Source organism: Nicotiana tabacum, chromosome 19, assembly GCF_000715075.1.
Source record: "Nicotiana tabacum cultivar K326 chromosome 19, ASM71507v2, whole genome shotgun sequence".
Classification (NCBI taxonomy): domain Eukaryota; kingdom Viridiplantae; phylum Streptophyta; class Magnoliopsida; order Solanales; family Solanaceae; genus Nicotiana; species Nicotiana tabacum.
In genome coordinates this window covers 52,432,998-52,446,831 of record NC_134098.1, presented here as the reverse complement: position 1 = coordinate 52,446,831, position 13,834 = coordinate 52,432,998, and the positions used below count along the sequence as shown (strand labels likewise).

General features: G+C 39.9%; 1 protein-coding gene across 3 annotated transcripts; it reads left to right on the top strand.

Moving 5' to 3' along the window:
• The first annotated feature begins 1,152 nt into the window (after nt 1–1,152).
• Nucleotides 1,153–13,555, top strand: LOC107800695 (DExH-box ATP-dependent RNA helicase DExH9). 3 transcript variants are annotated; one of them, XM_075237749.1, is made up of 15 exons: nt 1,153–1,381; nt 1,476–1,767; nt 2,103–2,303; nt 2,384–2,602; nt 3,110–3,448; nt 3,782–3,886; nt 4,132–4,242; nt 4,823–5,073; nt 5,409–5,532; nt 5,616–5,898; nt 5,979–6,133; nt 7,069–7,218; nt 7,320–7,552; nt 12,460–12,715; nt 13,007–13,555. In XM_075237749.1, exons 2-15 carry the CDS (start codon nt 1,498–1,500, stop codon nt 13,283–13,285), a joined length of 2,976 nt encoding a protein of 991 aa, XP_075093850.1. In that variant the 5' UTR covers nt 1,153–1,381; nt 1,476–1,497; the 3' UTR covers nt 13,286–13,555. The 3 variants fall into 3 exon arrangements, with proteins under 3 accessions (XP_075093850.1, XP_075093852.1, XP_075093851.1); XM_075237750.1 differs by lacking the exon at nt 1,153–1,381 and having other exon boundaries at nt 1,390–1,767; XM_075237751.1 differs by lacking the exons at nt 12,460–12,715; nt 13,007–13,555 and having other exon boundaries at nt 1,158–1,381; nt 7,320–7,558.
• Nucleotides 13,556–13,834: the final 279 nt, after the last annotated feature.

Sequence of the window (13,834 nt, the reverse complement as noted above, 5' to 3'; positions counted from 1 at the left end):
ACCAAGTACTATTGCAGCGTGAAACTAGATCCCAATATCATTTTATTTGAAATTACCTAATAATAACCAAATATGGGTAAACTCATAACATAACATAAAATAGAAATAAAATTCATAATTCACCAAGGATATACGAACACGAATGAAGAATGTCATATGATTCAATGTTCAAGGACTAGCCTCACAATATATACATGTCAATAAAGACTTCAACAAGTCGTAAACACGAGAATAATCTAACAGTCATACAATTCGATATAGAATAGAAAAGTAAGATAAGAAAACAAGTAAATGCAAGAAGGCAAATAAACGCATCTAGTTATTAGATTTACATCTATATCTCCTATATCTATATGTCTATATATTATATTAAAAGCATGAATGTCCTTAGCTAAATATCGTTCGTCTTTTTATCCGCTTTATATACATTAATATAGGGTATACGCGCATCACGCGTATCTTAAGGGCCTTCATTTAAAAAGGGGTAAAAAAGACGAATGATATTTCGCTACGGGTCTATCTTTTTTTAATATATATATATATATATATATTAAAAAAGATAGATAGATAGCATAATTTTGCCCTAATTTGTTGCTCATAAATTAACTTTCTAAAATTAATCTAAGAAAAAATAGAAAAGATATTTGGAGGTAATGTTTTAAATTTGAGCTCATTTGGAGTAGATTTAGATGTTAAATCGTGTATTAGATTGTTAAAATTCGAAAAACACGTTTCTATTTCTATGCAATTTACATTTCAGACCTATTTGGCCTAAAGTGCATAAAAACATTGGTTGCACATTAGGCCTATTTTGACCTTAAATGCATAAAAATATTTATTGCACTTTAGATAAGTACAAATTTTACACTAGAGACTTAATTGGCCTTAAGTGAATTATAATTTAGATTAATTATTTTTTAATTTCAGACCCAATAAGTATGAAGTTGATCCTAAAATGGATAAACATATAAATTTTTGTGCAAAGTGAGTATAACTTCAATTGTGAGCCCAAAATATAGATGCAAATACCCCAAGCTAACAAATGGACTAACAGATGTGGGCTTCTGAAAGGTCATATAATATTCCCGGCCTAACTGCTAATTAAGAGCCCAATGTTGTGAATCATTCAATCTTCAATTCAGACGATCCCAAAACCTAACTTCTAGAACCCATTTTTATCTTGCTCCATTACAAAATCGCCGGCCCACCACCAGTTTTATTCAAGTTGCCACTTTTTAGCTTTTAGGTCCACAAAATTTCCTCTGCTCTGAGAGTTGAGAGGCAAAGAAGCTGAGAAAATTTTCGCTATATTTTATTAAAAAAGAGCTCAATTTGTAGTTTTGAGTCCAGACAAGTATTTCTTCGTAGCTAAAACGTCAAAGTTCGTTTGCCTCACTATTTTTCTTTTTTCTAATTTCCGGTTTTGTACATGTTGTATGGTTTATTATTATTATTGTTTGATTGATTTGTTTTAGGTTTGTGGAGTATTAGTGAAAGATGGGTTGTTTTAAGAGGAAGTCGCAAGAATTCTGCAATAAGGGTAACATTATATCACCTCCAAGTAAACAACTGAAACAAAATGGTTCAGTGGGTGTGGGTGAGGAAGTGGTATGTGTGCATGATGTATCATACCCGGAAGGCTATGTCCCCTCTGCTTCTTCAACTTTGCCTCAAGTAGACTCAACACCTGCTAAGGAGTTCCCTTTTACTCTCGACCCTTTTCAATCTGAAGCTATCCATTGCCTTAATAATGGTGAATCCGTCATGGTAAGTTTTCATTTTTCCCCATAGTTAGTTTTTTATCAATCAATGGAGTAGGCTGGCAGCCAGTAATACATTGTTCATATAGCCACACCAGCTTGTTTGACATTGAGGCGTAGTTGTTGTCTACATGAATCAATCGATCAATCAAATAAGTCTCCATCCTGAATTAGTTGTGTTCTCTATTCGGGCCGGGATCATTCCAGTAAGAGATAATTTGTCATTTAAGGCAAATTATGCTTTCTATATTCTCTAAACTTTCACACTTATCTCACATAACGTTAATTAGATATATTGTATATTTAATGGTGATGGGACTGAATTTGAAGTTGTGGCTGTAGGTATCAGCACATACGTCAGCGGGAAAGACAATTGTTGCGTTGTATGCCATTGCCATGTCGCTGAAGAATAACCAGCGAGTAGTATATACTTCACCAATTAAGGCTCTTAGTAATCAGAAGTATAGAGAATTCAAAGAGGAGTTTTCAGATGTGGGTTTGATGACAGGAGATGTCACCATTGATCCAAATGCTTCTTGCTTGGTATGCCCAGTTTCTTTTTCGATTCTTGTGCTCATAATTTTTATTATTCATGCTGGCTTTCTGGTGTCATTTGGTTTCAGGTAATGACTACAGAAATCTGGCGTAGTATGCAGTATAAAATATCAGATGTTATAGGGGAGGTGGCTTGGGTTATTTTTGATGAGGTACACTACATGCGTGATCGAGAAAGAGGTGTGGTTTGGGAGGAAAGCATTGTTATGGCCCCTAAAAATTCTCGCTTTGTGTTCCTCTCAGCGACGGTGCCCAATGCTAAAGAGTTTGCTGATTGGGTTGCAAAGGTACCAATGACTTGTTTTAGTTCCTTGAAGTTAATCGGTATGCTTGATGCTAGAAGCCATTTGATATGCTCACAGATATGATTTCCTACTTTAATAAAGTGACCGCTGAATCTTTACTGGGGCGGTTTTTAATATATATTTGGAATAATGGTATTTTTTGATTGCCTTTGGTCTTTTGTTTAAGACCTTGTTTATCATAATGATGTTGCTCAAGTATAGAAAATAATATAAAAACTTCTTCAAAAAAGGAAAAAAAAGAAATATAAAAAACAAACCTTGCTGCTTCATGAATTAGATAGTTTTTGCATGTGTTTAGATATGAGAGGATGACATAACAATGTTTTTGGATATGGGGAACTACAGAACATGTTAGGGTTATGTATTGAAGGGTCAAGGAGAAAGAGTGATCTTGAATTATCCTTGCTTTGCTGAGATACTAATTTTATGAAAGTTTAACCTGTTTATGCATCTTATGGTGGGATATTAACATGGTTTGTCATAGTGCAGGTCCATCAGCAACCATGCCACATTGTTTATACGAACTATCGACCCACTCCACTTCAGCATTATATATTTCCTTCTGGTGGTGATGGGTTATACTTGGTGGTTGATGAAAAAGGGAAGTTTCGTGAGGATAGTTTTCAGAAAGCTTTGAATGCTATTGTTCCGGCCAATGAATGGGATAAGAAAAGAGAGAATGGCAAGTATCAGAAGGGTCTGGTTTTTTGCAAATCTGGCGAGGATAGTGACATATTCAAGATGGTTAAAATGATTATTCAGCGGCAATATGATCCTGCAATATGTTTCAGCTTCAGCAAAAGAGAATGTGAATTTCTAGCAATGCAAGTATGTTCTATGCCTTCTGCTGAAGCTTATAATTTTTAAATGGTTATATTGCTGTACTACATGGTTGACAAACCAGCCCATGGGTTTCCTGATTTTTTCTCTGTTATATCTTCTTTTTGTATGGTCAGAGAGAAGAGAACATGCCATCAGCTTTTGACATGATATTTTTTCTGTAGCAGTATATTTTCTTCCATCAACCTTTGCACCAACTTTCCGTTGCCTAGAATTATATGGATTACTTATTTGATGTCATATGAGAACATTTATTTCTGTCTGAATACTGTGGTTCTTGGGTTAATAAGCTAACTGTTCTGCCTTTTCAATATGGAATAGATGGCAAAAATGGATCTTAACAATGACGCTGAGAAGGTGAATATTGAAACTATTTTCTGGAGTGCTATGGACATGTTGTCGGATGATGATAAAAAACTGCCCCAGGTGAGCATCTTATATCTATTCTTTATTATTGTTGCCGTATGTGAGATTTTATATGTGGTTACAAGTGAAGCACTAAGATTCTCTTCCTAGTAAGTACTACCATTGTTTTCTTTTCACCATGTATCCTTGTGTCTGGGATTAGGGGTTGAAATAGGTGCAGTTATGGGATAAGTATAATGTTTCATATATTTGATGTTTGGAAACAGTACTTACTAATGACTGATTGTTTATATTTGACATTGCAGGTTTTGAATATGCTTCCCCTATTGAAACGTGGAATTGGTGTGCATCACTCTGGTTTGCTTCCTATACTGAAAGAAGTGATTGAAATCCTGTTCCAAGAAGGATTCATCAAGGTAGGGAGAACCGAGTTTTTAATTGATTCGAAGAGTTATTCCTACTAGGAGAAGGATTTTAAGTTACTCCTTGACTTCATTCACTCCATGAAGAAGTTGATTAGCTTTATGTTTGCTTTTAAAGATCTCTGTCTTATGTCCTGAGATTTTTCTGCAGTTATGAAGTAGAGGAGAATGCTCAAGCTATGCAAACTTATTAAACCTTTGATAGATACTAATAGCTCAACTAAGTGACAGAATGATGCTTTGGTTATTAAGGCAGCCTTCTGTTTTTGGATAGAAAGTTCTCTTTCATAGTGGGGCCACACTCCTGTTTAAGTAGGAACCGACACTCCTGTTTAAGTGTCCAATGCCTGCTAAGGCTCTCCTTCGAAATATAATTTTTTCCATCATTCTATGAATGTGTCGGAGTAATATATATCATGTCTTTTTTTTTTTTTTTTTTGTTCCGGATTTCTTCTACCTCATCTCTAAGTACTTCCACAGAGATACGGTATTTGCGCACACACACATTTATCCTCTGTAAGAGACTTTTCTAAGCTTAATACTGATCATGTCGCTTTATATGATTTTCTTCTAGTGTTTGTTTGCCACAGAGACCTTCAGTATAGGGTTGAACATGCCTGCAAAAACTGTTGTCTTTACAAATGTTCGCAAATTTGATGGAGACAAGTTTAGATGGATATCCAGTGGTGAGTATATTCAGATGAGTGGTCGTGCTGGTCGTCGGGGAATTGATGAACGTGGGATCTGCATCCTTATGGTTGATGAGAAGCTTGAACCTCCTACAGCTAAATCCATGCTAAAGGGAAGTGCTGATGCATTACAAAGGTGCCAATTTGAATTCTTATTTAAGTCAAGACTTCTCTGAGTAAAATTACTTTCTTTTTCTTGGAGGATCAGAAATATGTTCTTTTTTCTATAAAGGAAAAAGAGATTGATTAATATTTATGTCGCGTTGATCTAGACTGCAAATAATGCATTGATGACAACTATACAACTATTTGGCACTACTGAAAAATGAACGATTGGTTAAATAAATGAGCAAAGCCGTTTTATCCTTGTCGTACTTATCGCTCCCTCCCCTCTACACACACAAAAAAGTTTTTTAAATCATCGTGTAGCACTTTCAACGCTGTATTTGACTCCTATGTTGTGTATATCAGTGCCTTCCATTTAAGCTATAACATGCTTTTAAATCAAATGCGGCGTGAAGGTGATGATCCCGAAAATCTGCTCCGTAACTCATTTTATCAATTTCAAGCAGATCGTGCAATTCTTGATCTTGAGGTTTGTCAATTGACTCAACTTCTGGCTCCCTCTCCCTAAAGGTCTTTTTGGGTTTTCTTTTTATTTTTCCTTTTTCTTGCCAGAAACAAGCAAAAATTCTTAAAGAGGAGAGAGACTCAATTGTGATTGAAGAAGGAGACAGCGTTGAGAGATATTTGAATCTGATAGAACAATATAAGAGCTTGAAGAGGGATGTACACAAGATTGTTTTCTCCCCAAAATATTGCTTACCTTTCTTGCAGCCTGGTAGGCTTGTATGCATTGAGTGTACGGAGGTTGGCGTTGATGTTCCAACCTTCTCCATCATGGAAGAGTTCACATGGGGAGTAGTAATTAATTTTGAAAGGGCGAAAGGTCTTTCTGAAGGTGAGATGCGATTTAATTGGACATTAGTTGGGTTATCTTGCTAGTTAGATTCTTAACCTTAACTTGAATGTTATGTTCAGATGATGTAAACAAAAAACCGGAGGATGCAAACTATACAGTAGATGTACTTACGAGATGTATAATGCAGAAGGATGATGTTGGTAGAAAGACAATTAAAATTGTTCCCTTGAAGAATGCTGGGGAACCAGCTGTTGTTTCTCTTCCTTTGTCCCAGGTAAACTCCTTATGCATATTTTGCTGCTAGCAATATCTGATTACACGTATTAAATTTTGTAATTGAAGATGATGAACTGCCACAACAATCTTGAAATTGTGCCAAGCCCTCATCCATTGTTCTACTATGAACAAATAACTTCTAACTTGCACAACCAAGGGTGTCACCTAACGGTCAATGAATTGGGATGAAAATCATGGAAAATTGGGGTTCAATCCAAATAGAGGCAAATAAATGCTAGGTGATTTTTTCACTCCTTGTTGGATAGAGTTACCCATACTTGTGCCAAGGAGAGGTACTAGGATTCTGACTTGATAGGAAGTCTTAGATTTTGATGTCACAGGCTTATAGGTGTTTTTCTTGAATAATGTGTTTCTAAAGTATTGTTCAATTCAACTATTCAATAATTTAGTTGAGGGTTTGGTCATTTGCGGTGCAACTTTACTATCAATAAGGAAAAATTAAGGAGATTATTAAATCTTACCTTATCTACAAAAAAAATTAAGAGAACATTGAGAACAATAATGCTTCACCTTTTAAATTAGGTTTACATCCTCTTGTATTACCTTAACTGCTACCAAAACTATTATGGATGGAGTTATGGTGTAGAGGACGTCTTAACTGCTAGCACTCCGGGAACATCCTAGCCGTATGCCTGTTTCTTCTTTTGCAGTGTGATCACTTTTTCTAACTTTTTTCCTTCTCTTTCTGCATCTGATTTCTGGGGCTTGTCATAGATTTCGAAGATCTTTTCTATCTAATCATATGTTGCATGTTTCTGCCCTCTATTAGGCCGTGAAAGTGAAAATGTATAAATGGTAAATGACATCAATTTGCTTTCTTTTACACCGATAAAGATGCAAATTAAATTTTGTGCTTGTGTTCCACTTGTGTGGCGTACCTAATGTATTCTCTGCTAAACAATTTATTGCCAGATTGATAGTTTGAGCAGTGTCCGTCTTGTGATTCCAAAGGATCTTTTACCTTCGGAAGCTCGAGAAAATACACTAAAGAAGGTTTCTGAAGTTCTCAATAGATTTTCAAGAGAGGGCATGCCTCTCTTACACCCGGAAGATGACATGAAGGTCAAAATCAGAGTCTACATCTCCCCCCCCCCCCCTCCCAACTTGCCGGTATTACCTTGCTGGCATATTAGCTTTGTGTTCATTCGATGCATGTTCTGCAGGTTCAAAGTAACTCGTACAGGAAGGCTTCAAGTAGGATAGAAGCCTTGGAGAGTCTGTTTGAAGAGTGCGGGATAGCAACGTCTCCCCTTATAAAAGAAAAGCTTAAGGTTTTGCATAAGAAGAAAGAACTTACTGGCAAAATCAAATCAATTAAGAGAGCAATGCGTACTTCAACTACCTTGGCTTTCAAAGATGAATATAAAGCAAGGAAAAGAGTTCTCAGGAGACTTGGGTAAATTCACCTCTCTATCCTTATGAACCTCATATTGTTTTTGCAGGCAGGCTCTGTTTCTTCTTTGAAGATGCACCGTGTTGTCTATTGCAGTTGTCAAAATTAGAGGAGTATGCCTGCTGTTCGTATTTTTATTGTTTCCTCTTATAAATCTTACTAACAACAACAACAACAATCCAGTGAAATTCCATTAATGGGGTCTGGGGAGGGTAGTGTGTACGCAGACCTTACCCCTACCCCGAAGGAGTAGAGACGCTGTTTCCGAAAGACCCTCGGCTCAAAAAGACAAAAGGACAAAAAGGAGACAATATTAGTATCACAACATCAATCATATGAAAATTGAAAAATAGGAACACCATGAAATCCAGAAGAAAGATGCAAAGCAAAGGGAGACTATTAGTATCACCACAACAATCATAAGAAAAATAAGAACATCATGAAATTTAGAAGAAAGATGCAAAGCAAAAGCGATAGCTAGTAAATAGGACCTGCACTGAAAAGCGAAATAGTAAGACACAACATTGCCACTAGCTATCTTAGACAAAAACCCTACATGGCTAGTCTCACAATAGTACGAAATAAGGCACGACTCAACTATCTCCTAACTTATAGCCCTAATACTCGACCTCCACATCTTCCTATCAAGTGTCATGTCCTCGGAAATCTGGAGCCTCGCCATATCCTGCCTGATCACCTCTCCCCAATACTTCTTAGGCCGCCCTCTACCTCTTCTCGTGCCCTCCACAACCAGCTGCTCACACCTCCGTACCGGAGCATCTGGGCTTCTCCTCTGAACATGTCCGAACCATCTAAGCCTCGCTTCCCGCATCTTGTCATCAATGGGAGCCACATGCACCTTCTCCCGAATATCATCATTCCTAATCTTATCTATCTTAGTGTGCCCGCACATCCACCGCAACATCCTCATTTCTGCTACTTTCATCTTCTGGATATGTGAGTTTTTAACGGGCCAACACTCAGCCCCATACATCATGGCTGGTCTAATCACTGCTTTATAGAACTTACCTTTGAGTATCGGTGATACTCTCTTGTCACACAGGACTCCAGATGCTAACCTCCACTTCATCCATCCTACCCCAATACAGTGGGTGACATCCTCGTTAATCTCCCCTCCCCCCTGGATAACCGAACCAAGGTACTTGAAGCTGCCTCTACTCGGGATGACCTGAGAATCAAGCCTCACATCCATGCCCACTTCCCCTGGCTCAGCGCTGAACTTACACTCCAAGTATTCCGTCTTCGTCCTGCTCAGCTTGAAACCCTTAGACTCAAGAGCCTGTCTCCAAACCTCCAGCCTCTCGTTAACACCGGCTCGCGACTCATCAATCAGAACTATGTCATCGGCGAATAACATGCACCATGGCACATCCCCTTGAATATGGTATGTTAACGCGTCCATCACCAGAGCGAATAAGAACGGACTGAACGCAGAACCTTGGTGTAACCCCATTACAACCGGAAAATGCTCAGAGTCGCCTCCTACTATCCTAACCCGAGTCTTAGCTCCATCATACATGTCCTTAATCGCCATAATGTAGGGAACCGACACACCTTTTACCTCCAGGCATCTCCAGAGAACTTCTCTAGGAACCTTGTCATACGCTTTCTCTAGGTCAATAAACACCATGTGCAGATCCTTCTTCTCTCTGTACAGTTCCACCAATCTTCTAACAAGGTGTATAGCTTCTGTAGTCGAACGACCCGGCATGAACCCGAACTGGTTGTCGGATACAGACACTGTCATCCTCACCCTCGCTTCAACCACCCTCTCCCACACTTTCATGGTATGACTCAATAATTTGATACCTCTATAATTGTTACAACTTTGGATTTCACCTTTGTTCTTATACAATGGAACCGCCGTACTCCACCTCCACTCATCCGGCATCCTCTTCGCCTTAAAAATAACATTAAACAACCTAGTCAACCACTCCAAACCTGCTCTCCCCACACACTTCCAAAATTCCACCAGAATCTCGTCTGGCCCGGTCGCTCTGCCCCTACTCATCTTACACATAGCTCCCACGACCTCCTCAACCTCTATACGCATGTAGTACCCAAAGTCACGGTGACTCTCGGCATGCTCCAATTCGCCTAGCACAATATCCCGATCCCCTTCTTCATTCAGAAGTTTATGAAAGTAAGTCTGCCATCTCCTCTTAATCTGGGCATCTTCCATCAGTACTCTACCATCTTCGTCCTTGATGCATCTCACTTGGTCCAAATCCCGAGCCTTCCTCTCTCTCAACTTGGCCAGCCGGAATAACTTCTTCCCACCTTTTTTCCCCAATTCCTCGTACATACGATCATAAGCCGCAGTCTTAGCCTCCCTGACCGCCAGCTTAGCCTCCTTCCTAGCTGCCTTATACCTCTCCATGCACGCTCGCCTCTCCTCCTCACCTATGCTCCCCACTAACTTCAGGTACGTCGCCTTCTTTGCTTCCACTTTACCTTGGACCACTTCATTCCACCACCAGTCTCCTCTGTGCCCACCAGAGACACCCGTCGAGACCCCTAACACCTCTCGCAGCCTCCCTAATACAGTTTGCTGTCGCTGACCACATAGTGCTCGCGTCATCACTGCTCCTCCAAGCTCCCATAGTCAACAACCGCCCCTCCAACGCTTGGGCTTTATCCTTAGTTAAGGCTCCCCACCTGATTCTCGGTCTTCCTCGGGTAGACCTTTTCCTCCTCTTTAACATAATACTAACGTCCATCACCAAGAGCCTATGCTGTGTCACGAGTATCTCACCCGGAATCACCTTGCAATCCTTGCACAACCCTCTGTCACACCTCCTGAGGAGGATATAGTCAATCTGAGTCTTCGCCACCGTATTTTGAAAAGTAACCAAATGCCCCTCCCTCTTCCGAAAGCTAGAGTTCTCAATCACCAACCCAAAAGCCTTAGCGAAGTCCAACACCGATGTACCTCCTCCGTTCCTCTCTCCAAAACCGAAGCCTCCGTGCACCTCGCCATATCCACTTGCTGTCGACCCAATATGCCCATTGAAATCCCCTCCTATGAATAACTTCTCAACAGGCGGAACCTGGCGCACAATCTCATCTAATCCTTCCCAGAAGCGCCGTTTAACCTCCTCATCTAGGCCCACATGCGGCGCATAGGCGCTAACGACGTTTAGGGTGCACTCTCCAACCACCAACTTAATAATCATCAATCTATCATTCACTCGTCTAACCTCAACCACAGACACCTCTTATAAATCTTACTAAATCTTTTCTAATTGTTGAACTACTTTATTTTTTTATTTTTTCTTCTCACTTTCGACTTCAAAATCATATACCCATTTTGTTTTACCTTTTCAAAGGTTTACTGACGTATAACATGCTTCTAAAGTTGTAATGTGCCTGTCACCGTCTCAAATATTTACTCTAATTCTGATCCTTTTCCTTTGATATGTGGTACTTTGATGGATGTATTTGGCTTTGACAGTGTAGACAATGAGCCACAGATAAGTAGCCTTCTTTGGAGAGAAAACCACGGGGAGAAATGATCTTATCTATTTCTATGTGGTATGACAAATGTTTGTTTAATTAAGTAACCCCCTAAACTTTAGACAGAGTCCCACATCGGCAGAACACAAGAGGGATGCTGGGTATATAAGTTAACCACCCTTAGACCCTAGTGACGCGTTTTAAACCTGTGAGGGCCTAGGCTCAGAGCGGACAATATCACTAGTGGGCTGGGCTGTTACAAATGGTATCAGAGCCACTCTTGTGTCGGCCATGCTGATGGTGGGTCAGAGTTCAACTGAGTTTAGGCAAATCCCGATTAGGCGGGGCAAACCTCAGTGTTGAGTGTAGGCAAAGACGCTGAGTCCATAAGAGGGGTGTATGTAACACCCTAGACTTTAGACCGAGTCCCACATCGGCAAAACACAAGAGGGATGCTGGGTATATAAGTTAACAACCCCTTAGACCCTAGTGACGCGTTTTAAACCCGTGAGGGTCTAGGTCCAGAGCGGACAATATCACTAGTGGGCTGAGCTGTTACAGATGGTATCAGAGCCACTCCTGTGTCGGCTATGCCGATGGTGAGTCAGAGTTCAATTAAGTTTAGGCAAATCACGGTTAGGCGGGGCAAACCTCAGTGCTGAGTTTAGGCGAATCCTATGCGGTTGGGCAAACTTCAGCGAGGACGCTGAATCCATAAGAGGGGGTGTATGTAACACCCTAGAGTTTAGACAGAGTCCCACATCGGCAAAACACAAGAGGGATGTTGGGTATATAAGTTAACAACCCCTTAGATCCTAGTGACGCTTTTTAAACCTGTGAGGGCCTAGGCCCAGAGCGGACAATATCACTAGTGGGCTGGGCTGTTACAGGTGGTATCAGAGCCACTCTTGTGTCGGCTATGCCGATGGTGGGTTAGAGTTCAACTAAGTTTAGGCAAATCTCGGTTAGGCGGGGCAAACCTCAGTGCTGAGTTTAGGCGAATCCCATGCGGTGGGGCAAACCTCAGCGAGGACGCTGAGTCCATAAGAGGGGGTATATGTAACACCCTAGACTTTAGACAGAGTCCCACGTCGGCAAAACACAAGAGGGATGTTGAGTATATAAGTTAACAAGCCTTAGACCCTAGTGACCCGTTTTAAACCCGTGAGGGCCTAGGCCCAGAGGGGACAATATCGCTAGTGGGCTGGGCTGTTACAAATTAGGATAAATATTAATGCAAAAGAGGCCTCAGCAGAGAGAAAACCATCTATGTTTCTGCAATACACTCCTCTCCCTCTGTTTGGTATTGTACTGGCTTCTTCATCATGCTATGTATTCTAATGGTTTCTTGCTCTGGAATTCTTTTGTTCTTTATGACTTTGCTCTGATTGGTGGATTGCATGGAAGTGCTTATAATGTTGGGAATTATGCAGATACATAAAAAAGGAAAGTGCTAAAGTGAAGATTGCCTGTGAAATAAGCAGTGCAGATGAGTTGACCTTGACTGAATTGATGTTGAATGGGACCTTCGGCAAAATTGAAGTGGAGGAGCTTGTATCTCTTCTCTCTTGTTTTGTGTGGCAAGAAAAGCTTCAGGATACCCAAAAGCCCCGGGAAGAGCTTGAGTTGCTCTTTGCACAGTTACAGGATATAGCTCGGAAGGTTGCAAAAGTTCAGCTCGACAGCAAGGTATGCATCATGTGAATGATTGTGCTGATAAAGCCTGATATTTTTATGGTATTGAATACCATAGCTGAATGAGCTTGTCATTAGGTTATTATCCAACTTTCTGTTTTTCGGGCTCAATTAAACATTTATTTCACTATCAGTGCTTTGAATTAGTAACATGAGTTTAATTTGTGGAAGCTGTTTCAATTGTCAGTGTGAGTTGATAAACTAATTATCGAAGACCTTCCATATTCCGCAACCAAAAGAGCAACTACATGTAAAGATTCTCTAACTCTTCTGTTCTTTCAATAGGTCCAAATAGATGTTGAGAACTTTGTGAGTTCATTCCGACCTGATATCATGGAGGCTGTCTATGCCTGGGCTGGAGGATCTAAGTTTTATGAGATTATGGAAATTACTCAGGTGTTTGAGGGCAGTTTAATCAGGGCTATCAGGAGACTGGAGGAAGTTCTTCAGCAGCTAATAGAAGCTGCGAAAGCCGTTGGGGATGTTGGGCTTGAGGCAAAATTCAAAAAGGCCGTTGCCAAGATCAAGAGGGACATTGTCTTTGCGGCATCTCTGTATTTGTAGATATAAGATTGAGGCATTTCTGTCAATGGTCCATAAACAGAGGTCAGTTAAGATGGAGGTTATGCCACCAATTATGTGACTCTCAAGTGTAGGGGTGTTCATGGTTCTATTTTCTGTAATTCGAAACTAATCTCATGTAGTTTGTTAGATATGCAAATTAAACAATTATTCTTTTTTTTCTGCTGGGGTACAACATGTACCATGTGGAATTATTACTTTTTGGTGTGGCGTGACTTTTCAATTAACTAGATAATTAACAATTCCTTCTGACTTGCACTCTATGCCTCTTCTTTTACTTGGTTTTCTTAAAGTGAATACGCACATTCATAGAGAATAATGGTCAACTGAGTGCTCTTCCTCTTTTGCAATACAACTGCATTGCTTTGGCTAATTTGTGTTAGCATAAAGAAAAAGAAATAGAGTGAATTTTTTCTTTCTTTTTATTGGTGATTATTTTCTATATGATCAGTTGGTCCATTGGAGAATCACATTGAGAACTTTTTGATAGAAAGCTTATGGTCTAATTTCAGTCTTCGGGGAGTAATTGGC

Coding starts and splice junctions, on each gene's coding strand:
- LOC107800695 (XM_075237749.1), top strand. CDS start 1,498: ATGGGTTGTTTTAAGAGGAAGTCGCAAGAATTCTGCAATAAGGGTAAC. Junction 2,304..2,383: donor ATCCAAATGCTTCTTGCTTG/GTATGCCCAGTT, acceptor ATTTGGTTTCAG/GTAATGACTACAGAAATCTG. Junction 7,219..7,319: donor ACCCGGAAGATGACATGAAG/GTCAAAATCAGA, acceptor CATGTTCTGCAG/GTTCAAAGTAACTCGTACAG.